General features: G+C 44.1%; 1 protein-coding gene across 3 annotated transcripts in view; it reads left to right on the forward strand.

Moving 5' to 3' along the window:
• NAT16 (N-acetyltransferase 16 (putative)) overlaps window positions 1-16,616 on the forward strand; it is a 56,884-nt gene extending 40,268 nt beyond the window's left edge. For 2 of the 3 annotated variants that reach the window (XM_069981903.1, XM_069981941.1), the window contains exons 2-4: window positions 11,090-11,447; window positions 12,819-13,043; window positions 13,200-16,616. In XM_069981903.1, coding sequence (XP_069838004.1) covers window positions 11,090-11,447; window positions 12,819-13,043; window positions 13,200-13,751 — 1,135 coding nt within the window. In that variant the 3' untranslated portion in view covers window positions 13,752-16,616. Of the gene's footprint in view, window positions 1-10,845; window positions 10,907-11,089; window positions 11,448-12,818; window positions 13,044-13,199 lie in introns of those variants that run through there. The other variant, XM_069981949.1, reaches the window with a different exon arrangement.
• The last annotated feature ends 9,084 nt before the right edge of the window (window positions 16,617-25,700 follow it).

Genomic DNA, 25,700 nt, shown 5'->3' on the forward strand with positions numbered 1-25,700 from the left:
TTAGGATGAGGAGGGGTCTGTGTATTAGGATGAGGAGAGGTCTGTGTATTAGGATGAGGAGAGGTCTGTGTATTAGGATGAGGAGGTGTCTGTGTATTAGGATGAGGAGAGGTCTGTGTATTAGGATGAGATGTCTGTGTATTAGGATGAGGAGGGGTCTGTGTATTAGGATGAGAGGAGGTCTGTGTATTAGGATGAGGAGAGGTCTGTGTATTAGGATGAGGGGAGGTCTGTGTATTAGGATGAGATGTCTGTGTATTAGGATGAGGAGAGGTCTGTGTATTAGGATGAGGAGAGGTCTGTGTATTAGGATGAGGAGAGGTCTGTGTATTAGGATGAGGAGGTGTCTGTGTATTAGGATGAGGAGAGGTCTGTGTATTAGGATGAGATGTCTGTGTATTAGGATGAGGAGGGGTCTGTGTATTAGGATGAGAGGAGGTCTGTGTATTAGGATGAGGAGAGGTCTGTGTATTAGGATGAGGGGAGGTCTGTGTATTAGGATGAGATGTCTGTGTATTAGGATGAGGAGAGGTCTGTGTATTAGGATGAGGAGGGGTCTGTGTATTAGGATGAGGGGAGGTCTGTGTATTAGGATGAGGGGAGGTCTGTGTATTAGGATGAGGAGAGATCTGTGTATTAGGATGAGGAGAGGTCTGTGTATTAGGATGAGGAGGGGTCTGTGTATTAGGATGAGGAGGGGTCTGTGTATTAGGATGAGGAGAGGTCTGTGTATTAGGATGAGGAGAGGTCTGTGTATTAGGATGAGATGTCTGTGTATTAGGATGAGGAGAGGTCTGTGTATTAGGATGAGGGGAGGTCTGTGTATTAGGATGAGGAGAGGTCTGTGTATTAGGATGAGGGGAGGTCTGTGTATTAGGATGAGGAGGGGTCTGTGTATTAGGGGGAGGAGAGGTCTGTGTATTAGGATGAGGAGGGGTCTGTGTATTAGGGGGAGGAGAGGTCTGTGTATTAGGATGAGGAGGGGTCTGTGTATTAGGATGAGGAGAGGTCTGTGTATTAGGATGAGGAGGGGTCTGTGTATAAGGATGAGGAGAGGTCTGTGTATTAGGATGAGGAGGGGTCTGTGTATTAGGATGAGGAGAGATCTGTGTATTAGGATGAGGAGGGGTCTGTGTATTAGGATGAGGAGAGGTCTGTGTATTAGGATGAGGAGGGGGGTCTGTGTATTAGGATGAGGAGGGGTCTGTGTATTAGGATGAGGAGGGGGGTCTGTGTATTAGGATGAGGAGAGGTCTGTGTATTAGGATGAGGAGGGGTCTGTGTATTAGGATGAGGAGAGGTCTGTGTATTAGGATGAGGAGAGGTCTGTGTATTAGGATGAGGAGAGGTCTGTGTATTAGGATGAGGAGAGGTCTGTGTATTAGGATGAGGAGGGGTCTGTGTATTAGGATGAGGAGGGGTCTGTGTATTAGGATGAGGAGGGGTCTGTGTATTAGGATGAGATGTCTGTGTATTAGGATGAGGAGAGGTCTGTGTATTAGGATGAGGAGAGGTTTGTGTATTAGGATGAGGAGGGGTCTGTGTCTGTATGGTGCTGTGGATGTGTCAGTACATCTTCTCATCCTGGCTGTCAGGCTGTGGCAGGCTTCGCGGCTGTCAGGCTGTCACTATTCTATAGGGCCAGGCAGTACAGCAGGATGGAGATGACGGCAGGTCCTCCATGGTGACTGTTGGGGTGTGATGCTGCAGGTGTGGCTGCCGGCTCCAGTAAGGTGTCAGGCGGTGGCGGCTGCCGCTCACTGTGCCAGCTCTCCGGCTGTAATTGGTCTCCATTGTGTGCGGGGTGACAGCAGGAGCGGGGTGGCGGTGAGCAGGAACCCACTGATCTCTGGATTATGTATTAATTATTGTGGGATATATAGAGATGTATGCGGTGATATATGTGCAGCTGCTGTGGCGGGGACAGCTGGACCCCTCACCCCCTCCTCATATTAGGTTACATGGCTGCACCTGCTGCATACAGAATACAGATTGTACTGCAGCAAAAGTCTCCTGCATCCGTATATATCACTAATTATGTGTCTGATAGAGAGAAACAGAGAGAGAGAAAGAGAGAGAGGTGATAAGGGGTCAGCGGGATATCTCGTGATCTTAAGGACATGACACAGATTTGACTCCATTTATTACCTATGTGAGTGCTGCAGAGCGCCATGTCATCTACTCATCTATCTGACACTCCAAATGATAAGGCAGCAGTTGAGTCCTGTTCAGGAATCCCATTGTCAAGGTCATGAAAGATCTCAATGGTTGTAATGGTGCGTTTACACAGAGAGATTTATCTGACAGATTTCTGAAGCCAAAGCCAGGAACAAACTATAAACAGGGTGCAGGTTATAAAGGAAAGACTGAGATTCCCTGTCTTTTCAAGTCCATTCCTGACTTTGGCTTCCAAAATTGGTCAGATAAATCTGCCTGTGTAAACGCACCATGACCCTCACAAATCTCTGTATATAGGAGCAGTGTTATAGTAGTTATATTCTTGTATATAGGGAGCAGTATTATAGTAGTTATATTCCTGTATATAGGAGCAGTATTATAGTAGTTATATTCCTGTATATAGGGAGCAGTATTATAGTAGTTATATTCTTGTATATAGGAGCAGTATTATAGTAGTTATATTCCTGTATATAGGAGCAGTGTTATAGTAGTTATATTCTTGTATATAGGGGCAGTATTATAGTATTTATATTCCTGTATATATAGGAGCAGTATTATAGTAGTTATATTCTTGTATATAGGGGCAGTATATAGTAGTTATATTCTAGTATATAGGAGCAGTATTATAGTAGTTATATTCCTGTATATAGGAGCAGTATTATAGTAGTTATATTCCTGTATATAGAAGCAGTATTATAGTAGTTATATTCCTGTATATAGGAGCAGTATTATAGTTATATTCCTGTATATAGGGGCAGTATTATAGTAGTTATATTCCTGTATATAGGGGTAGTATTATAGTATTTATATTCCTGTATATATAGGAGCAGTATTATAGTAGTTATATTCTTGTATATAGGGGCAGTATATAGTAGTTATATTCTAGTATATAGGAGCAGTATTATAGTAGTTATATTCTTGTATATAGGAGCAGTATTATAGTAGTTATATTCTTGTATATAGGAGCAGTATTATAGTAGTTATATTCCTGTATATAGGAGCAGTATTATAGTAGTTATATTCTTGTATATAGGAGCAGTATTATAGTAGTTATATTCCTGTATATAGGGGGCAGTATTATAGTAGTTATATTCTTGTATATAGGAGCAGTATTATAGTAGTTATATTCTTGTATATAGGAGCAGTATTATAGCAGTTATATTCCTGTATATAGGAGCAGTATTATAGTAGTTATATTCCTGTATATAGGGGGCAGTATTATAGTAGTTATATTCTTGTATATAGGGGGCAGTATTATAGTAGTTATATTCTTGTATATAAGGGGCAGTATTATAGTAGTTATATTCCTCTATATAGGGGGCAGTATGATTGTAGTTATATTATTGTACATAGGGGGCAGTATTATTATGCTTATATCTCTATGCATTATAAATTGAGTTATTTTCTTGTTATTGCATTATCTTCTTTCATGCGTCTCATTCTCCTCCATCTCTCACCATAATACTTTACAACCTGTTATCTCTCGGTCGCTGATAAATTGCAGCTTATAATTCCCGTATGTCACTCAATGTATTATTAATGACTATTTCCAGGGAGCAGATGAATCTCATTTCATTTCCTATAACAAATTGACTTCAGCTGGAACAATAAAAAGTTCCATGAAATGTGTCGGCTCACTCCAATCCTTTCTATTTACCGCAATGTAAACCCAGTCACTGGTTCAATGTAAATTCTGCTACATTTGCTTATATCTACCAAATGTCAGGCATCTCTCCCGGCTGTGGGATGAGCGGGGACCGACCTGCGTTTCCCTACTTTTTACATAGTTTCCATGAATACTGAGATGACGCCTGGTCTGTGTATGTAGACATGACTTATACAATAGTGTCTGTGGGAACTCGGCATACAGTCCCTATTATGTCAATGATATAACAAATCAGGACAAAAAAGGATAAAACGTTGGTGCTCCGTATCTTAGGCTTAGGGCCAGGGTTATTGCATTATTAAGGGTTAATGTGGGGTTAGGGATCTTAACCCTATGAATCTTAAAGCAACTCTGTATCCACCATCCCAACCCAAAATACACCATTTGTTGCAGGACATACAGCAGATGATAAGTACTGGAAGACTGGAGATTAGAAATATTTTACAGATTTGTAGAACTTTCTCACACCACTTAATTTAAGGCTATGTTCACACTGCGTATAAATACAGCCGTATATTCGTGGTTCACACTACGGCCGGAAATATACGCAGTGTGAACATAGCCTAAAACTTTAAATTTTCAAGTTGTAGAATAAAACAAAAGCTATGTACGCTGGGTATCCTTCTGGTCACACTGACCCACAGAACAAAAGTTAGTTTTTTTTTCCATAAAATACTACATAAAAACCTAAAACAACCTAAACTTGAAACTACCTAAACTTTTCAAATTATTTAATCCCACAAAAAAATTGTTTGGTTTGGTTAAAGGAAAAAAAAGAAGAAACATAATAATAAAGTAAAATAATAATAATAATAATAATAATAATAATAATAATAATAATAATAATAATAATAATAATAATAATAATAATAATAATAATAAAACAATTAAAAAAAATAAATAAAAATAATTAAATATAATTTTCCAGCCTTACAAGAAGGAAAGAAAGAAAAAAATTAAAGACAAAAAAAATTAAGAAAACAACCCCTAAACAAATATAGGCTATGTTCACACAACGTTTTTTTCAGCTCCGTTTAAAATGACGTCCATTATTTTGAGTCTAAAATAACGGACGTTTTTCGAAGCCTGGCATCCCCAATGACGGGTGTTTGCACATTATCTTAGTTTGGGGTTACTAATTGCCCTTTGGTTGTGGCTTAATTGAAAAATCCATTGAATTTAATAGTAAAAACAGAGAAAGAACGGTGACAATAGAAGAACTGTGTGTGAACTAATAAAAAGCGTCCGCTATTTGCAAAAAACTTCCAAAAATAATGTTCATTATTTTGACGTCCGCAGCAAAAAGGTCCGTTTTTCAATGCATTGTGTGCATAGGACGTCCCTCTTCCCCATGACTTCAAGGCAATTACATTGAAGTCAGTTAAATTGCTGCAAAAACTGACGTTTTTTGAAATAGCGAAATCGGATGTTTTTTCTCCATTTTTGACTTTGTGTGAACATAGCCATAAAATGATAGAAAAATAATGTAAAGGATAACAAAATAAAAAACAAAAATTAAACGAACTGGTAGCTTAGACAGGTCTGATCCAGGTCGCCATCTGGCACCTTGTGTTTTTTTATTTCTATTGTTTTTTTTTAGCTTTTCTGACTTCTGTGCTCTCGAATTAGCCGTGTTTCGGTGCTTCTCTGCCCGCCCTCTCGTTCTGTCCCTAATCTCCCACTGAAATAGAACATCCTGTTCTGAATTTTCTATTTTTCGTGATTTTGTGCAGTTGGCGTATTTCTGGACCTCGCTGCCATCACACTCACTCCCCGCAACGTAATGAGGAAATTAAAAATAAAAACCCTGTGGGGTTTCACGGCGATCTCCGGAAGGGTTCGCGGAGATAATATATTCCGTCGTGATCCGCTCTCTCGACACTTCAGTCATTATGAGGGAGAATTTTTAGACTTGTTTACACGTTGCCAGTCTTCCTGTACTAAATATATTCAGCAACTGATCATGAGGGAAAATCATACGGTGACAACCTGTAATGTAGGTTGTCACTCTCCGATGGGTTATTTTGTCATCTGCTCAAAAAGGTGAAAGATGATGTAAATATTTAAAGGGGATGTGTCATCAGAAAATCACCTATTGTTTATATTTAGCTTTTTTTTTGTAAGAATTTTTGGAGGTTTCTAATTTTCAGTGTCACTTTCTATCGGGGATGGGGAACCTTTGGCTGTTGCAGAACTACAATTCCCATCATGCCTGGACAGCCAAAGGTTCCCCGTCCCTGCTCTATATTATAAAATAATTCCTAAAATCTCCAATCTCACCACTAAGCCTTAAACTAAGATGATACTTGCTGTTCTGCCTGTGATGATAAGGAGGAGGCTGCTAAGTGATCTGTACAACAATATAGTGATAAATGACAGCAAGAGATAAAGCTCACAGCTCAGCCTCCCCCCGTCTTGTGAAATGACCTATTCAAAGGTCACAGAGCATGGCCAGAAACATTTCCCACTAAAGGTCAATGGGACAGCTCCTATCTAGTTTTGCCAAGGTCCATTGGGCTTGTTGTTAAAAACAGCTCAGGCAAAATGGCTACCCCCATAATGTTATAAAAAAAATTACCAAAAGAAAACAACCCATGTTTCAGTATTTGGCTCTAAAAGGGTAAAAAAAACTAGTCTATAAATTAAATTTAAAGGGCTTTTAATAAAAAAAAATATATATATATATCTTCCTTTCGAATTGCGTTGCTACCAAAAGGGGTTGTCCTGTGATTAGACTTGTCCCCTATGCACAGGATAAGGGATAACCGTATGATTGCAGGGGGTCCCCTGGAAGCTTTAGCGCTGTACCATGTTATGCCTGGCGGCTGCCATTGGTTGGGCAGCAGTGTACATGTATGGCTGACACTCCCCATTTGTAAGATTGCGGGGGTCCCAGCAGTGGGTGCGCAGGGGACACGTCTTTATCGTGCTACAGCCCCTTTAGGTTTTTGATATTTTTTTAAATGTACATGAAGGAAATGGTATAGACACAGAAGCAGTGCCTGTACTCAACACAAGGAGCCCGGCTATGGTCGACAGCTAAAACAGCCAGGAACAATGCCAGCTGTTTAACCCCTAAGATGCCATGATCTATAGTAACCCTGGCATCCAAGATGCTTGAGAGAAGGGAGGGGGCCCCTCTTTGAGGCTACTGGTGCCCACACAACACATTCACGGGGCACTGATGGGTTACCATAGTAGCTGGGAACCTAACAAAGGTATAGCCTAATAGATGACCCGTCAGTGTAACAATAAGAGACAATGAAGCACTGGAATACTAAGTAACCCGAGCATAATATAGGCCACCAAACAGCTTCAAGTCCCTCAAAAGGACTAAATAAAAATGCAAAAAAAAGTTTCATTAAGAAAAACTAAAAATAGATTTCCTATACATTTCTCAAAAAATTATAGTATGCCAGTAAAAACTGCAACTCATCGGGTGAAAAAACCAAGCCCCCATGTTGCGAAGGTTGTGTTCACAATAGGGGCTGCCTCCATTACAGGTTCCTTTAAAAAGACAGGATAAAATAGTGCCGCATGCTGTGCTAATCTGTCCAGTAAAAAGACAAACACTATAGCGAAAAATCCAACTGACCTTTTTATAGGCAACGGGGTCCATCGAGCACTGTTGGTGTCCACCATGTCACAGACCCTTCAGAACTGTTTTCTTTGAATGTTGTATTGCAGTGATGCAGCGGAACGGCGGAAAATACAATGTTGAATAGGTGGACTAGTCAGCTGAGGGTAGTAGTCATCAAGTATGTCATGTGTGACCTTGTGGATGACTGACAGTGTATGTTCCCTGTGGACCCACAGCCATTTTGTTTAATAGGTGGTCCCTGTAATGAGACCTCTGGATACTGGGATTAAACCCTCACTAACAGTCTCTATGTCGTAATGCAGACAATGACTCCTTATACAGCAGAGGGTTGTGAGGTTACAGTCATGGATGATAGGAATTTGGTCACAGTTCCTCTTACCAGTTGCTCTTCAAAGTCTCATAATCAGCTTATGAGCTCAGTAAGCACTTTAGTCTTGCTAGTGGTGATATATACAGCCTTAGCCCAGACAGATTTGGTGAACTGTGCTGTAGTTTATTGAAGAAGACTTTACTAATGGTTGGTTGTGGGATGGTCTCACGTGAAGGGCGTACACTGAAAGACGAGTGTGATGTCTAAGCTACTAGGCACTAGGTCAACTATAAACCAATAGAGTCTAGTGTCGCAGGAGAGTCCTTGTACAGCTTTCCCACTTCTGTCTTGCCAATTTTCCTGCCTACATTAGGAACAGGTTCTTTAAAGTAAAACTGTGATTTTAATGGAGTCTTGGTTAGAACTTTCTAAACAAGTGTAGTCCTATGATCATTGTGTACGCAAACCCAGATCTGTCTTAAGTAAAGGTTGGAAATTGAACTGGATCTTGGGTATTTTTATATCATACAAGTCTAGGTTGTAGAAAGTTTTACTAGTAACTAACTAAGCCAAAGACTTTGTACAGAGTCTACAAAACAGAAGAAGGCAGATGTAGATATTCCCAGTACCCTGGTCAAGCTTGGACTGACTAGAAAGTTTCTGCCTTCTGGGTAGAGATGGTCGATCTAAGCTTTGCATGGATACAGTCCAAGGGCTCATGCACACTGAGCAATAGACGAGGAATTGAAGAGGAAAGACTTCTGCTTGAAAACTCCTCTTCTATTCTGCTAAATGTGAGCGGAATTCGAGCGGATTGCAAGCAGAATTTTAAGCAGAATTTAACCCTTTAAGGACAGAGCAAATTTCGATTTTTGCGTTTTCGGTTTTTCCTCCTTGTGCATAAAAGGTCATAGCACTTGCATTTTTCCACCTAGAGACCCATATGACCCCTTATTTTTTGCGTCACTAATTGTACTTTGCAATGACAGGCTGAATTTTTGCATAAAGTACACTGCGAAACCAGAAAAAAATTCAAAGTGTGATGAAATTGAAAAATAAAACGCATTTTGTTTATTTGGGGGAAATGTGTTTTTACGCCATTCGCCCTGGGGTAAAACTGACTTGTTATATATGTTCCTCAAGTCGTTACGATTAAAACGATATGTAACATGTATAACTTATATTGTATCTGATGGCCTGTAAAAAATTTAAACCATTGTCAACAAATATACGACACTTAAAACCGCTCCATTCCCAGGCTTATAGCGCTTTTATCCTTTGGTCTATGGGGCTGTGTCAGGTGTCATTTTTTGCGCCATGATGTGTTCTTTCTATCGGTACCTTGATTGCGCATATACGACTTTTTGATCGCTTTTTATTACAATTTTTCTGGATTTGATGCGACCAAAAATGCGCAATTTTGCACTTTGGGATTTTTTTGCGCTGACGCTATTTACCGTGCGAGATCAGGAATATGAATAATTAATAGTTTGGGCGATTACGCACGCGGCGATAGCAAACATGTTTATTTATTTATTTATTTATTTACTTTTATTTATAACCTGGGAAAAGGGGGGTGATTCAGACTTTTATTAGGGGAGGGGGATTTTTACTATTAACAACATTTTTTTTTTAACTTTTACACTTATACTAGAAGCCCCCCTGGGGGACTTCTAGTATAAGTGCTTTGATCTCTCATAGAGATCTCTGCAGCATAGATATGCTGCAGAGATCCATGAGATAGGCACTCGTTTACTTCCGGCTGCTGCAGCCGGAAGTAAACGAGTGCCGAGCCGGGGACGGCGCCATCTTGGAGCGGTCCCCGGCCGGCTTCATTTACGGAGATCGCTCCTCCGGGATAACATCCCGGAGGAGCGATCTCCCCACTAGACACCAGGGATGATGCTGCGTCCGGTAATCGGATGCAGCTGTCAACTTTGACAGCTGCATCCGATTACTGTATTAGCGGGCACGGCGATCGGACCGTGCCCGCTAATACCTACGGTCCCGGGCTACACGCGGCACCCGGGACCGGCGCGGTTCAGAGCGGGGCCGCCGCGCGGCCCCGCTCTGAACTCCCTTACCGGCATCAGGGCGTAAATTTACGCCCGATGTCGTTAAGGGGTTAAGCCCCATTGACTTATATAGGATTCCTCTAGCAAAATCTGCCCAAAGAAGTTACTTTTTTGGGGGCGGAAAGCAGATCTGCCGCAGAAAATTCTGCTTGAAAATTCTACAGTGTGAACAATTCCATTGAACACAATGAGATTGCCCTGTACATATTTTATCGGAGGAATTTCAAGCTGAATTTAAGAGCGGATTCCTCTTCAATTCCTCGCCTTTTGCTCAGTGTGCATGAGCCCTAACCCAGAAAGGGATTGAACTAGGGCAGCTACTCCCTAGGAGAACACTTTAGATTGAAGCTGCCCAAAAGAACGTCATGTGACCAAGTTCCTCACATCCTTGCTCTGCAAGCAGTGTTAACGCTTGCAGAGCTATAATACGTCATTGTTTGCATTATGCAAGCAAATATATGATACCCAGACACTGCAAAAGATGTGTAGCTGGGATATGGGTACCGGGACACTGCAAACATACAAATTAGGTCTGCTGGTCCAAATGTTTCAAATATGTATAGCCTCTGTTCACACTTAAATCATGGCTTCTGTTACAAGGGTCATGACAGCTAATTTAAAAATATCTTCAAACCGAGGTCAACAAATTCTCTGATCTAATTGGGTAATAATGGGGTCAGTCAGGAGTCCATCGCGGTTCCAGTATTTTTGATGGCTTGAATGATCCTTCAGACTACTCTGTTCTCACCCATGGCCTTGATTCTGACTGTAGAACGTTCTTCAGATTATTTTCCATAGTCACTATACTGAAATACTGTGCTTCAATGCCCACGCTCTATTACTCTCGAGCGTGAAAACTTTATTGATTCCTACAGGCTGAGATATTGATCAGATTTGTTGATTAATTGATCCTTTCAAGGCCCAGAGAACAAGTATAGATGAGAGTTGTGGTGTAAACAGGATGGAGTTCAATAACATCTATTACCACTTAAAGTGACCATGTCCTTTAAGTGTTTTCATGGCGTTGGCCTTGGACTTCCATTATGGGACCATACACTCTTCTTAGAAATCAAAAGGTGATCACATTCAATTTCCACTGAAAATGGTACAAAATTGCTGTATATGTAGCACATGGAAAAATATAGTTGGTTATAAAAGATTCACACCATACAGAAGATAAGTGAGTGGAATGCTAACAATATTAAGTGTTTTGATTTTGCATATTTTCTTTTTGTCTTTTTGTCAAATTTTCTCCACAGATCTGTGACATCGAATCACAACGATCCTCCCTTCCCTACACTTCAAGTCCATCGAGCATCTACAGCTTGCTTTGCTTACTGGCGGCAGTGGTCTCCTTCACTACTTCCCTGGCTCCTTCACTCTCCTTTCTCTGGCGTTCCTGGCTCTTCTGGCCTCCACATGAAGATTGAAGCTATACCTGGCGCTCCTCAGGATGGGGATTTGGAATTTGTGCTAGCCACCGAGAAGGAATTTGAAGAAGTTGTCTCTATGTCCCATGGGATCTATGGAGGACTGGATTATCTGCCAAGTCGATACCATAGTTGGGTCAATGAGAAAGACCGAATGGTTGTACTAGCCAAGAAGGAAGGAGATGTTGTAAGGAAACACAATGGTTGAAAGACACCTCTACTATTCATTACACTTTTTGAGCAACTGGGCTTCCATCTTACCCTACTGGTTTAACGTATTGCTTATGCCCATGGGTATATGTTAACTAACATCACTGTCTGCTGTCTCTGTCCATGGATACTGCCCTGTCTCTCAGCTCCTTTCTTCCTGCATTGATATGGACTTTAGGAGGCCACAAGGGCCATTCACACAGCCATTGGTGCAACGCAAAGAACTTGTTGTATGACCCAGTGAACTTTGATCATGAATCCGCCCGATATGCTGTGTCAATGGTCCTTCCAGTCAATAGGTGCCATTCAGTGGCATTAAACCCAGTGAATGAACAGGAAAGACTGAATGCCCAAATATATCCACACCTGTGGATAGTGATGGCTTCGCTATCAATTTTTTTCAACAAAAAAAGTCACTTCCCTAAATATTTTTTCATTTTTCGGCCAATTAAAGTCATCTGGATTAAAGAGGGAAAACTTGGATTCCCCTCCCAGCACCACCCACCCTTTTCCTGGCTGAACGTGATAGACTTATGTATTTTTTTTAACTATATACCATGTAAATATCTAAATGGCCACCAAAAACGGCCACCATAAAAGCCTGCAGTTGGCAAATCCGTAATTACCTTTACATTGAATTACAAGCCATGGTGAAACACATGACCATAAAGTTTCGAATATACATGTAGGGTTGTTAAAACCTAAAGGGTGGTCCAGTATTTTAACATTTCTGCTCTCTTTGGATCAAGAAAGCCTTCATATGCTGGGCACCCCATTGGTCACCCAAAAGGATATGCAGAACTGTAATGTTTACCTTCAGTTGCTTGCAATGCCCAGGAGAAATAGAGCCATCTGTTGCCTTCCATGGATGGAGCATGGACTTAGCTTGGAAGTCACCTTTAGCTTGGCTCTAGTTAGGAGAAGAGGGTGGTCCTGAGAAGGCGAGTCTAGATTACTGTATATGCATGACCTGAAAGGTCCACACTCTACCTCTATAGTAAAAATTACCACCATGATAACAAGCCAGTCATCAACATATTATAGTATCAAGGCTTTGGGTACATATCAGTGCCTTTTATTTAAAGAAAAAAACATAGAGAAAGATTAAATTAGCATCAATTCTGAGGGGAACGTTACATTAGGCCAAGCAGATAAGATAGACGGAAGCACAAAAAGATCCTATAGAATGAGCATGCAACATATCAATGAGAAATGCTGCTCATAGTCCCCTAGTGGTGGCAATTTTGGGTAGTGCACAGAATACTCAAGGCGATCAGCTTGGCTCGTAAGATAGGTTTTTTAGCTTTCTTAGTACATAGAGATGCTAATATGTTCTTTTTGACCCCAGATTGGCCTCCTTTCCATGTTTGTGATTGATGGTGGAGAGACAGCTCTACTTGAAGGACTACGCGTGGCACCATGGGAGCGAGGAAGAGGCGTTGCCGGGGTCCTGCAGAGGTTCTGCTGCCAATTGGTGAAGCATCGATACCCAAGCGTTAAAGTCATGAGACTGACACGGGATGACAAACTTACTCCAAAGGAGCTTAACAAGTACAGGGTCATCGCGAAACAGGTATGGCCATAGTATGGAGGGGCAAGGTGGTGGTGGACATGCAGCGTAAAGCTTCATATTTAGAGTAAACTGGAACTTTAACAATATTTTCTCTCTTTTTTTCCCTCTTTTCTGTCCTTGTTGCCATTCACATGCCATCTCACATTTATCACACAGGGCATACTGCTTGTCCGTTTCAATGCACCCGAGTTTTCCTCTCGTTTATCTTCTATACCAATGCCCGCTGGGCCATCTCGTCCATCTCCACCTATTCTCCTGTCTCCCGATGAGGTCCATGGAGTTTTTCTGGAGCGTGGTGGACTGCTGAAAGACCTACTGCCCAACCAGACTGTCATCCAGGACTGGCAGCCATTCCAGGCCCTACCTGGGAACCATGACCTGTTACGTCGCAAGTCCCTCCGCTGGATGACGGATGATAGCAATCGACCTCGGGTGGCTTCTCTCTGCACCGCACCATTCCCTGTCCCGGCAGGGCCGCTCTGCTTCTACCTCAACATTGATGTCTTTGGTTCTGCTTTGCGAGGGGCACAAGAGCAATTAGTATCTCACCTAAATGCTCATGTGCCCCTGCTGCCAGGAGATGTAAAATGTCAGCTATTCTTGCCCCCAAGTATGTGGAGGCCCATGGCTGATTTTTGCACCTCCGTGCTTGGTTTTCAGCTGGAAAAAGGTTACACAGAGCAATATCTTCTAGAGGCCGATATATAGAGGGACTTAGAGGCCCCTAAAAAAAAATCCCCCCCCTTATTTAAAATAAGGGCGGGTACAAACCCAATCCGCATTATAATAGCCACTTCCTATAGCTGAGCCCACCCATCAGATATACGTTGAACCTAGCCCCTATCTTGCCCATTGCTATGTACATGAAAACTAAATCCTATATCCCCTATATTTTACTCGACAATCTGTATATAAAGCTATATATAGTTGTGTGTAGAGTATAAGGAGCCATAGGATGATAGGACGCTGAATATCATTATATATTGTTATAACCGGCTCCTCGTGGGTGAGGCTTAAAAAGCAAGTGGGCGTGGCTATATGTTGATTGGAGCTTGGACAGTTTGTCCCCACCGTATATATATATGTGTGTATATGTATATGGAAAGAGACCTTTCCTTTTCGTACTGTTCTGCTAACATTGCACTATACGTATGAGTGTACGTGTGTGTATATATATATTTAATGATATATACACAATATATATTTATACAGGGGGCTAGAGGGAGTGTAAGGTATAATAAGGGGGAGGCTTTGGGATTTTATACTCTGCACTGAGATTTCTGAGTGCGTGTGATAAAATATTTCTATATTTATTGCACTTTTTTCAGATGGAGGGTATAGGCTGATGCCATGCACTGTGTATATATACATACACATACACGGTTTCTATAGTGTAACCGTAGCTGTTTAGATATGATATTTATCTGTTTTATGAGAGATATGTAGACTTATGCAATAATTTGCACTGCACATGCCGACGTTAAAGTGGACCTGATAACTTCACAAACCGGTAGCTGCCATTTTGTGGACCAAAATGGCTTCCTATATATTAGTATAGTAGTACGGGCTGAAAAAGATGCATTATAACATACCTGCCGACAAGTCTGAGCTTTGTAGTAGTAGATATAGGGAAGACGGCATTCCGATCCCTGTAATAGGACGTCGGCAGGTGTATATTATATTAATAGATAATATTAGTATAATATATTTATAGATTTTATGCTGAATTAACATGCAGTGGCCACATGTGGCGTTCTATAGACTCTCAATGATAACACCAGCCTTGTACTGTGAGAAGAGCACATAATATCCAACTACCACCTTCACTATAGGCTAGGACCACCCCTCGTTTTTTCAGTTTGGGGGTCCCTGGAAGATCACATGATCAGAAGGAGTTACCTTCTTGGGACCAGAATCAGCTACTATCTCCTAAGTGCTTGTTTGCTGCAGGGAAAGCCAAGCATTATATGGCACCCACTTAAGCCAATAGGTGCCCAGTGATTTTAGTTGATAGTTTTGCTTTTGCTTTAGGAGAGGACAGTTTGTTTCATGAGGCTCCCCTCTAAGAAGGGGGCCACCCTATGCTGTCTAAACAAGCCAATCTTAGCATTAATGTGAATATTCCCTGGCAGCTACATATAGTTACCACTAGATGTCACTACAGTGCAACCCACACTGTATGAATCACTGGTGTTCCTTCTTCCCTAATATGACTTAGTAGATTAGTAGTAAGTTCCCTTCCTCCCCCCTGCAGCTACCCATTACAAAACTTGATGTACGCTTGAATATTGTGTTGCTTTGTACAATAATATGGATTTACTTGACATGCTACTAATATTTGCTATGAATCCTAATGCAGCTATTGCTCTCTGTTATTTGTTACGTTAAGAGCCAGGCTGCTGTGTCTTCCAGTCTTCCAACAGGATGGAAAGGCTACTGTTCACAGGAAAATCCCGCTTCTATCCCCTCCCTCAACATTCCCAGTTTTAGCTAAAACCTAGCCAGTGCATAGCCTATTAGACCCTCCTATAACCTCCTCAGAGACCTGCCCACTTATTCACCTCATTTACATATTTGTGCCTCAGACTACGCACTTGTGGCAGTAAGGCTCATGGGGAGCCTACTGTCTATATAAAACCATCACTTTAAAGGGGGATTCCACCATAAAATAACAATATTTTCAAACTCAATGGAATAGAACAGAAAAAAAAAATTGCATAATAAAGGTCCTAATAATATGTAAGCACAATTGGGGAATCCCACCAAAGAATTGCTATTGATATAAATTCATTTAATATTTTATAAATTTAAAGGGGAACTCCATCTACTCCTCAAAACATCCCAGCTCTTTTAAATGCAGTTAGCCATAATTAGTTTACTTGAGCACTTTTTTTTTAATTTTCGTATTCACAAGTACCACAGCCCCTAGACTATAGCAAATCGACGTATGGGAGAGGTTGTCATGGCTCCGCCCCTAGAACTAAAATCAATTAATGATTTTACAATGTTGTTCAAAGTACATTATTTATAGGACAACTCTACTTAAATTGTTTTAGAGACTGTTTTGGTTATTTTTTCCCCTAGTCTATTCATTTCAGATGGAGACGAGCTTTAAGAGGACCTAAGGATGCCAAAAACTGTACTACGGTGCTTAAAATTCCTATAATATCTCTATAAATGGATTGCCTTGTTAAGCCAGCACTCTTTTAATGTGTCCGATAGTGGCAATTTGACATACAAAGACTACCAACAGGGGCCCCTTAAGCTAGCTGCAAAAGGGTGGCGCTGTTGCATTGGTGCTTATGGAAATTAGTTGCAAATTATAAAGTGGTGAAATGTGGTACTACAAGTAATTTAAAAAAAAATCAGAAAAGGAAATTGCAATAACTTTTGGAAGAAGCATCAACCAGGTATCCCTTTCATCATCAGAGAGGTTATTATCCCATGTTATATAATGAGACCATCTATATAATGAAACCATCTATGTACTAACCCTTGATTGTATATTTTTGCAGTTAGGATGAAGTCTGTGGTAATTTCTCTTTCACATTCCTAAATGTGATATTCTAGATGTAATTGGCAAAATGATTTGTGTCTATACATCAGCGACCCCCCCCCCCCCCCCCCCCATGTCTGTAAACCGCTGTAATATCTTACCCCTTGTTCTGCAGTAATGTGACCACCAGACCCCGGCTCCATATAGTATTTCCATCTCCTGTGTATGCACTTACTGAACCACATAAACAGCTTCCTGCAAACCCCACCGAGGTCTGATAACTCACTTTATAACACAGGTACTAGATATCATCCTGGACACAGTCATGTGACCACCAAACAAGAGCCGCTGTATGAAGTCATGGCCACCAGTCTACTCAGGTATGTATATCTATCTGTAGGGGGCGCTGTGTACAATGCATTCGGAAAGTCTTCTGCAATCTTTAGGGAAAACGTCAATCTCCCATCAGTATTTATACATAACATTAGGTGAAGCCCCTTTGGCAGTGATTCTGACCACCAGTCTTCTTGGCTGTCAGTCCACAAAGTTTATACCGGGTCACCAGGTCTGGGTTCTGTCTGGGTCATTCACAGAGTTATCCCTCCTCACTGTAGGGATGGTATGGGGCAGGTGATGGCAGTGCTTGGTCTCCTCCTCACTGTAGGGATGGTATGGGGCAGGTGATGGCAGTGCTTGGTCTCCTCCTCACTGTAGGGATGGTATGGGGCAGGTGATGGCAGTGCTTGGTCTCCTCCTCACTGTAGGGATGGTATGGGGCAGGTGATGGGCCCAGTCTCCTCCTCACTGTAGGGATGGTATGGAGCAGGTGATGGTCAGTGGTCTCCTCACTGTAGGGATGGTATGGGGCAGGTGATGGGCAGTGCCCGGTCTCCTCACTGTAGGGATGGTATGGGGCAGGTGATGGGCAGTGGTCTCCTCACTGTAGGGATGGTATGGGGCAGGTGATGGGCAGGGCCTGGTCTCCTCCTCACTGTAGGGATGGTATGGGGCAGGTGATGGGCAGTGCCCGGTCTCCTCACTGTAGGGATGGTATGGGGCAGGTGATGGGCAGTGCCCGGTCTCCTCACTGTAGGGATGGTATGGGGCAGGTGATGGTCAGTGGTCTCCTCACTGTAGGGATGGTATGGGGGCAGGTGATGGGCAGGGCCTGGTCTCCTCCTCACTGTAGGGATGGTATGGGGCAGGTGATGGGCAGTGCCCGGTCTCCTCACTGTAGGGATGGTATGGGGCAGGTGATGGGCAGTGGTCTCCTCCTCCCTGTAGGGATGGTATGGGGCAGGTGATGGGCAGTGCCTGGTCTCCTCCTCACTGTAGGGATGGTATGGGGCAGGTGATGGGCAGTGGTCTCCTCCTCACTGTAGGGATGGTATGGGGGCAGGTGATGGGCAGTGCCCGGTCTCCTCACTGTAGGAATGGTATGGGGCAGGTGATGGGCAGTGGTCTCCTCCTCACTATAGGGATGGTATGGGGGCGGGTGATGGGCAGTGGTGTCCTCACTGTAGGGATGGTATGGGGGCGGGTGATGGGCAGTGGTGTCCTCACTGTAGGGATGGTATGGGGGCGGGTGATGGGCAGTGGTGTCCTCACTGTAGGGATGGTATGGGGCAGGTGATGGGCAGTGCCCGGTCTCCTCACTGTAGGGATGGTATGGGGGCAGGTGATGGGCAGTTCCTGGTCTCCTCCTCACTGTAGGGATGGTACAGGGCAGGTGATGGGCAGTGCCTGGTCTCCTCCTCACCGTAGGGATGGTATGGGGCAGGTAATGGGCAGTGCCTGGTCTCCTCCTCACCGTAGGGATGGTATGGGGCAGGTGATGGGCAGTGCCTGGTCTCCTCCTCACCGTAGGGATGGTATGGGGCAGGTAATGGGCAGTGTCCGGTCTCCTCCTCACTGTAGGGATGGTATGGGGCAGGTGATGGCAGTGCCCGGTCTCCTCCTCACTGTAGGGATGGTATGGGGCAGGTGATGGGCAGTGCCCGGTCTCCACCTCACTGTAGGGATGGTATGGGGCAGGTGGTGGGCAATGGTCTCCTCCTCACTGTAGGGATGGTATGGGGCAGGTGATGGGCAGTGCCTGGTCTCCTCCTCACTGTAGGGATGGTATGGGGGCAGGTGATGGGCAGTGGTCTCCTCCTCACTGTAGGGATGGTATGGGGCAGGTGATGGGCAGTGTCCGGTCTCCTCCTCACTGTAGGGATGGTATGGGGCAGGTGATGGCAGTGCCCGGTCTCCTCCTCACTGTAGGGATGGTATGGGGCAGGTGATGGGCAGTGCCCGGTCTCCACCTCACTGTAGGGATGGTATGGGGCAGGTGGTGGGCACTGGTCTCCTCCTCACTGTAGGGATGGTATGGGGCAGGTGATGGGCAGTGCCTGGTCTCCTCCTCACTGTAGGGATGGTATGGGGGCAGGTGATGGGCAGTGGTCTCCTCCTCACTGTAGGGATGGTATGGGGCAGGTGATGGGCAGTGCCCGGTCTCATCCTCACTGTAGGGATGGTATGGGGCAGGTGATGGGCAGTGCCCGGTCTCCTCCTTACTGTAGGGATGGTATGGGGCAGGTGATGGGCAGTGCCTGGTCTCCTCCTCACTGTAGGGCTGGTATGGGGGCAGGTGATGGGCAGTGCCTGGTCTCCTCCTCACTGTAGGGATGGTATGGGGCAGGTGATGGGCAGTGCCCGGTCTCATCCTCACTGTAGGGATGGTATGGGGGCAGGCGGTGGGCAGTGGTCTCCTCCTTACTGTAGGGATGGTATGGGACAGGTGATGGGCAGTGCCCGGTCTCCTCCTCACTGTAGGGATGGTATGGGGCAGGTGATGGGCAGTGGTCTACTGCTTACTGTAGGGATGGTATGGGGCAGGTGATGGCAGTGCCCGGTCTCCTCCTCACTGTAGGGATGGTATGGGGCAGGTGATGGCAGTGCTTGGTCTCCTCCTCACCGTAGGGATGGTATGGGGCAGGTGATGGGCAGTGCCCGGTCTCCTCCTCACTGTAGGGATGGTATGGGGCAGGTGATGTGCCCGATCTCCTCCTCACTGTAGGGATGGTATGGGGGCAGGTGATGTGCACAGTCTTCTCACTGTAGGGATGGTATGGGGCAGGTGATGTGCCTGGTCTCCTCCTCACTGTAGGGATGGTATGGGGCAGGTGGTGGGCAATGGTCTCCTCCTCACTGTAGGGATGGTATGGGGCAGGTGATGGGCAGTGCCCGGTCTCCTTCTCACTGTAGGGATGGTATGGGGCAGGGTATGGGCAGTGGTCTCCTCCTCACTGTAGGGATGGTATGTGGCAGGTGATGGGCAGTGTCCTGTTTCCTCACTGTAGGGATGGTATGGGGGCAGGTGATGGGCAGTGCCCGGTCTCCTCCTCACTGTAGGGATGGTATGGGGCAGGTGATGGGCAGTGTCCTGTCTCCTCACTGTAGGGATGGTATGGGGGCAGGTCATGGCAGTGCCCGGTCTCCTCCTCACTGTATGGATGGTATGGGGCAGGTGATGGGCAGTGTCCTGTCTCCTCACTGTAGGGATGGTATGGGGGCAGGTCATGGCAGTGCCCGGTCTCCTCCTCACTGTATGGATGGTATGGGGCAGGTGATGGGCAGTGTCCTGTCTCCTCACTGTAGGGATGGTATGGGGGCAGGTCATGGCAGTGCCCGGTCTCCTCCTCACTGTAGGGATGGTATGGGGCAGGTGGTGGGCAGTGGTCTCCTCCTCTCTGTAGGGATGGTATGGGGGCAGGTGATGGGCAGTGGTGTCCTCACTGTAGGGATGGTATGGGGCAGGTGATGGGCAGTGCCCGGTCTCCTCACTGTAGGGATGGTATGGTGGTATGGGGCAGGTGATGGGCAGTGGTCTCCTCCTCACTGTAGGGATGGTATGGGGGCAGGTAATGGGCAGTGCCTGGTCTCCTCCTCACTGTAGGGATGGTATGGGGCAGGTGATGGGCAGTGTCCTGTCTCCTCACTGTAGGGATGGTATGGGGCAGGTGATGGGCAGTGCCCGGTCTCCTCACTGTAGGGATGGTATGGGGCAGGTGATGGGCAGTGTCTGGTCTCCTCCTCACTGTAGGGATGGTATGGGGGCAGGTGATGGGCAGTGTCCTGTCTCCTCACTGTAGGGATGGTATGGGGCAGGTGATGGGCAGTGCCCGTCTCCTCCTCACTGTAGGGATGGTATGGGGCAGGTGATGGGCAGTGCCCGGTCTCCTCCTCACTGTAGGGATGGTATGGGGCAGGTGATGGCAGTGCCTGGTCTCCTCCTTACTGTAGGGATGGTATGGGGCAGGGTATGGGCAGTGCCTGGTTTCTTCCAGATGTAACACATAGAATAGAGGCCAAAAAGTTCAATCTTAGTTTCTCCAGAGCAGAGAATCTTGTTTCTAGATGCTTTATAACAAACCCCCAATGCAATTAGTGAGGATCGGCTTCTTCCGGGCTGCTCTGCCATAAATCCCACATTGGTGGAGGCTGCAGTGATGGCTGACCTTCTGGAGACGCAGAAACATCTCAGAGATGATCAAGAGAAATGGGAGGAGCAAGAGCTGAATGTCATGTGACATAGGAAAGGCTCAGAATATTTATGGCCAAGAGGAACTTTAGTTTTTCCTTGTTTAATAAAATTGTTAAAATTTCTAACACTCTGGGGGAGATTTATCAAACATGCTGTAAAGTGAAACTGGCTCAGTTGCCCCTAGCAACCAATCAGATTCCTCCTTTCATTCCTCACAGACTCTTTGGGAAATGAAAGGTGGAATCTGATTGGGCAACTGAGCCAGTTTCACTTTACACCTCGGTTCTCTCCTTCTGATTATAAGGTAATGAATGAAAATGAATAGTGGGAAACATGACTCTAGCACAAGGCCTCAATATAGTATACAAGGTCTGAGGACTTTCCGAATGCATTATATACAGGTATATATGTGGGGTAAACACTCATTTACAATAGGGAAGTGTCATATGGATCAGCACGTACAGTATATGGCTATGTTCACATGGACATGTTGCATTGATTTTCTGTTACTGCGTGTAAACATAGCCCTATAGTGATTATATCCCTGTAAATAGGGGGCAGTATTTTAATAGTCAGGCAGGTAAGCTTATTTGACTGACAGGTACCTAAAATAGTTGACCAAAAATCTAAAATAAATAAATAAATAAAACGTTAAAAATAATTAATTCGAAATCAACCAAACCCGAATGCTCAGTATTTGACTTCTGGAGTCTAGAGAAGTTGGAGGCAGCCTATGGCTCTCTCCATGTTCTCTAGGACTCTATAGGGTGGCATCCAACTTGTACAGATCCCGGGAGTCAAATGCCTAATGTTGAAGTTTGAACGAATGCTGCCAAACTTACCGGGATTCTTTGTGGTTAAGCGTTGAGTTTGACCAAGAATGTTATGAGTCTTCTGATCACTTGGTCACTAGAGGTAAAGCGCTATGTACAGATTCTACTCGTCCTTCTACTATCTCCATGTCTTTTTTCTATTGCCATTTGCTTTACCATCCACGCCTACTTGGATGAGTATACAGGAAGAAGACACGTAGGTCCTGATGTAGAAGCATCCACAGGCAGCCCATATTGGGGGTCGGAATCATTTCCAGGTAAGTTACAGGCTGTAAAAAAAATTTGGGATCAATTTTCATCAACAACCAATAATAAAAAATAGCAGGATCTCCACCACAGGTGATATCAAAGTCACACACAGGGTCCTAAACAACATATCTACAAGAAATAAATATATGCTGAAATCACACAGAAGTTTTGGGGAAAATTGCTACTGCAACTAGAGGGGATGGAAACTATAGGGGGCAGTATTATAGTAGTTATATTTTTGTATATGAGGAGCAGTATTATAGTAGTATATTCTTTTATATAGGAACAATATTATAGTAGTTATATTCTTGTATATAGGGGCAGTATTATAGTAGTTATATTCCTGTAGATAGGAGCAGTATTATAGTAGTTATATTCTTGTATATAGGAGCAGTATTATAGTAGTTATATTCTTGTATATAGGAGCAGTATTATAGTAGTTATATTCCTGTATATAGGAGCAGTATTATAGTAGTTATATTCCTGTATATAGGAGCAGTATTATAGTAGTTATATTCTTGTATATGAGGAGCAGTATTATAGTAGTTATATTCTTGTATATGAGGAGCAGTATTATAGTAGTATATTCTTTTATATAGGAACAATATTATGGTAGTTATATTCTTGTATATAGGAGCAGTATTATAGTAGTTATATTCTTGTATATAGGAGCAGTATTATAGTAGTTATATTCTTGTATATAGGAGCAGTATTATAGTAGTTATATTCTTGTATATAGGAGCAGTATTATAGTAGTTATATTCTTGTATATAGGAGGCAATTTTTATTGATATAAAAACAAATACAGAAATACTTTTCCATCAGAATAAATAAATAAATGATCATACAGTATAACTTATACTTGTACAAAGGAAAATGAAATTATACTAATTGTTCCTTAAGTGCATTTTAACTAAAGGGGAAAAGAAAAAGAAGTAAGTAATAGCCTCCGTGACAATATACAATACAATACAATACAATACATTAGTCCAGATGGACGTTCCTCCATAATTTGATGTTCTCCCCTTTTTTCCTGACCTCTAGTGCCTGGATCCACCTGAGCTCTGACATAATGAGGGATATGGCTTTGCTGTGATTGAATGGCTCACTATGTATGGAGACTCTTGTTCTTGTGTGCCAGTGATAGTACTTAATCACCGAGATGATCAGATACAGGGTCCCACAGTTGATATTATACCCATTAGATGTGACCCCATAGATGATTTCTGGGTATTTCAGGGACTGTAATGTGGGGATCTGTAGCTTGGTGGATATGTCACACCAGATTTTCCGTCCACCCCAACACTCTGAGATAAAGTGATCCATAGTCTCCTCCTGCTGACAACCCAAGGGACACATGGGATCTGACACACTGAGGAAATTTAGATTTCCCCTGACAAAAAGCTTCCCCTGTAAACATAACCAAGCAATATTCCAGAACTTAGGGGGGAGCCGCGGACCATTGAGAAGCCGCAGACTGTCCTGCAAGATGGTAGTTGGACAGTCTCTAAGTACAGGCTGTACACTGTAGAACGTCCTACACACTCTGGAGTATAGATCTTTCCTGGTTTTACTCTCAATGAAACACTTATCAATACCCCATTTCTTCAGACATCGTATACCATACTCCAGATACTGGGGAAGGTGTCCAGGAGTCAATCTCCCCCTCTTGAGACTGCCGCCTCGCATCCAAGGTTCTGCAAAAGGCAATATCCAATCCCTGACACTATTCACCCACAGAGGACTGTTGTTTGAGACCAGGCAACCAAAATTGACTTTAAGAAACATGGAGTCAAAGAACACCCTTGGATTTAACATATCTAGCCCACCCTCTCTCCTCTGCAGGTAAGTTATCCCTCTTTTTACTGGGTTCAACCTGTTCCCCCATAAGAGCTGGAAGAACAGGCTAAAGAGCCTAGCCGAGAAAGTTTCTGGCAAAGGAAAGACGACAGAGACGTACAAGAAGACGGGGACCAGGTAAGTCTTCAACATTGAGATCCGCTCTCTATAGGTCAGCCTCCAGTTCTTCCATCGCTGAACCTTTATATTTCCGGCATCCAACTTCACTTCCCAATTTAGCCTGGCATTGTCATCCCTCCCAAATTTAACCCCAAGGATCTTAATATGGGTGGAGGCCTTGGCAAACTGCGGCAGATCATAATCTGGGTCTTTATTCAATGTCCAGAAAGCTTGACTCTTCTCAAAGTTGACCAGAGACCCTGAGGCCTCCGAGTAGCTTCTGATGGCTGCAGACAACATCTCCACCTCACGAGGCTCAGATATCACTACAGTCACATCATCCGCGTAGGCAACAACATCCAGGGGCAAGCAATGGGGGAATGGTACCCCCTGAAAACCACACCGCTGCAGTGATCTCAGGAACGGATCGATAGCAAACACATACAGCAGTGGACTCAGTGGGCAACCTTGTCGCACCCCTGCCTCTACCCTGAACGTGCCACCCTGCCAACCATTGATCAGAGGAAAGCTCTCAGCCTCACAATACAAAGTTCTCAGCCAATCTATGAATTGTCCCGGAATACCGTACTTTGTCAAAGTGGCCCATAGATAAACATGATCTACTCTGTCAAAGGCTTTAGCCTGGTCAAGACCTACAACATATCTCCCACACCTCAGAGCTTTACATCTCTCAAACATCTCCCGGATAGAGAGCACCGCTCCAGAGATGTTCCGCCCTTGTACTGTGCCATACTGACAGCCTGCCAACAGTTCCGGGGACAAACAAACTAATCTAGAAAACAGAATTTTTGCCAGAATCTTCCTGTCGACATTCAAGAGGGCAATTGGCCTCCAGTTCTTGATGTCGCTAGGGTCTTTACCTTTAGACAGCAGAATCAACGATGAGACCCTCATGGATGGAGGCATCAGGTGATTTTCTAGACAATTTCTGTATACATCCACGGGGATTGGAGCCAAGAGGTCTCTGAATTTCTTATAGAATTCTGCTGTGATACCATCTGAACCTGGTGCCTTCTTCAGATGTAACTTATCAATGGCCTCTTTGACCTCCTCCACCGTTAACTCTGCTGTCAAAGGAGAAAAGTCCAAATTATTAGTATCAGGCACTGGAGTTGCCTCCAAGAATTGGGTCACTTTTTCCTTATCCAAAGCCTTCATCTGAAACAAGTCAGTATAGTAAGATTTCATGACCCCCAGGATACCCTCCCGTGATTCTTGCAAAACACCCTGGGAGTCAGTGAGACCCGAGATTAATTTCTTTGCCACCCGCTCCCGTCAACTCTCGAAGGGATCAGGAGACCCTAAGGACCCATAATCCCGTTCAACCACCAGGGAGGTATACCTACTGTACTGATACTGGCTCATCTCAGATTTCAGCCGGTCAATCCTTTGTTGGTCATCCCCACCCACCGAATAGAGTGACTCCAATTCTTTACGCAGTCTTAGATACTGGCCATACTTACTCTTCCCTTTCTTCAAGAGGGAGCGGATCTCCTCCTTGACATCCTCCCACCAGTCAGCCATACTGTCATAAAAATCCACTCTCTCAAGTTGGTTCTGAAGGAGGGAGT

This window comes from Dendropsophus ebraccatus, chromosome 1, assembly GCF_027789765.1.
Source record: "Dendropsophus ebraccatus isolate aDenEbr1 chromosome 1, aDenEbr1.pat, whole genome shotgun sequence".
NCBI lineage: Eukaryota > Metazoa > Chordata > Amphibia > Anura > Hylidae > Dendropsophus > Dendropsophus ebraccatus.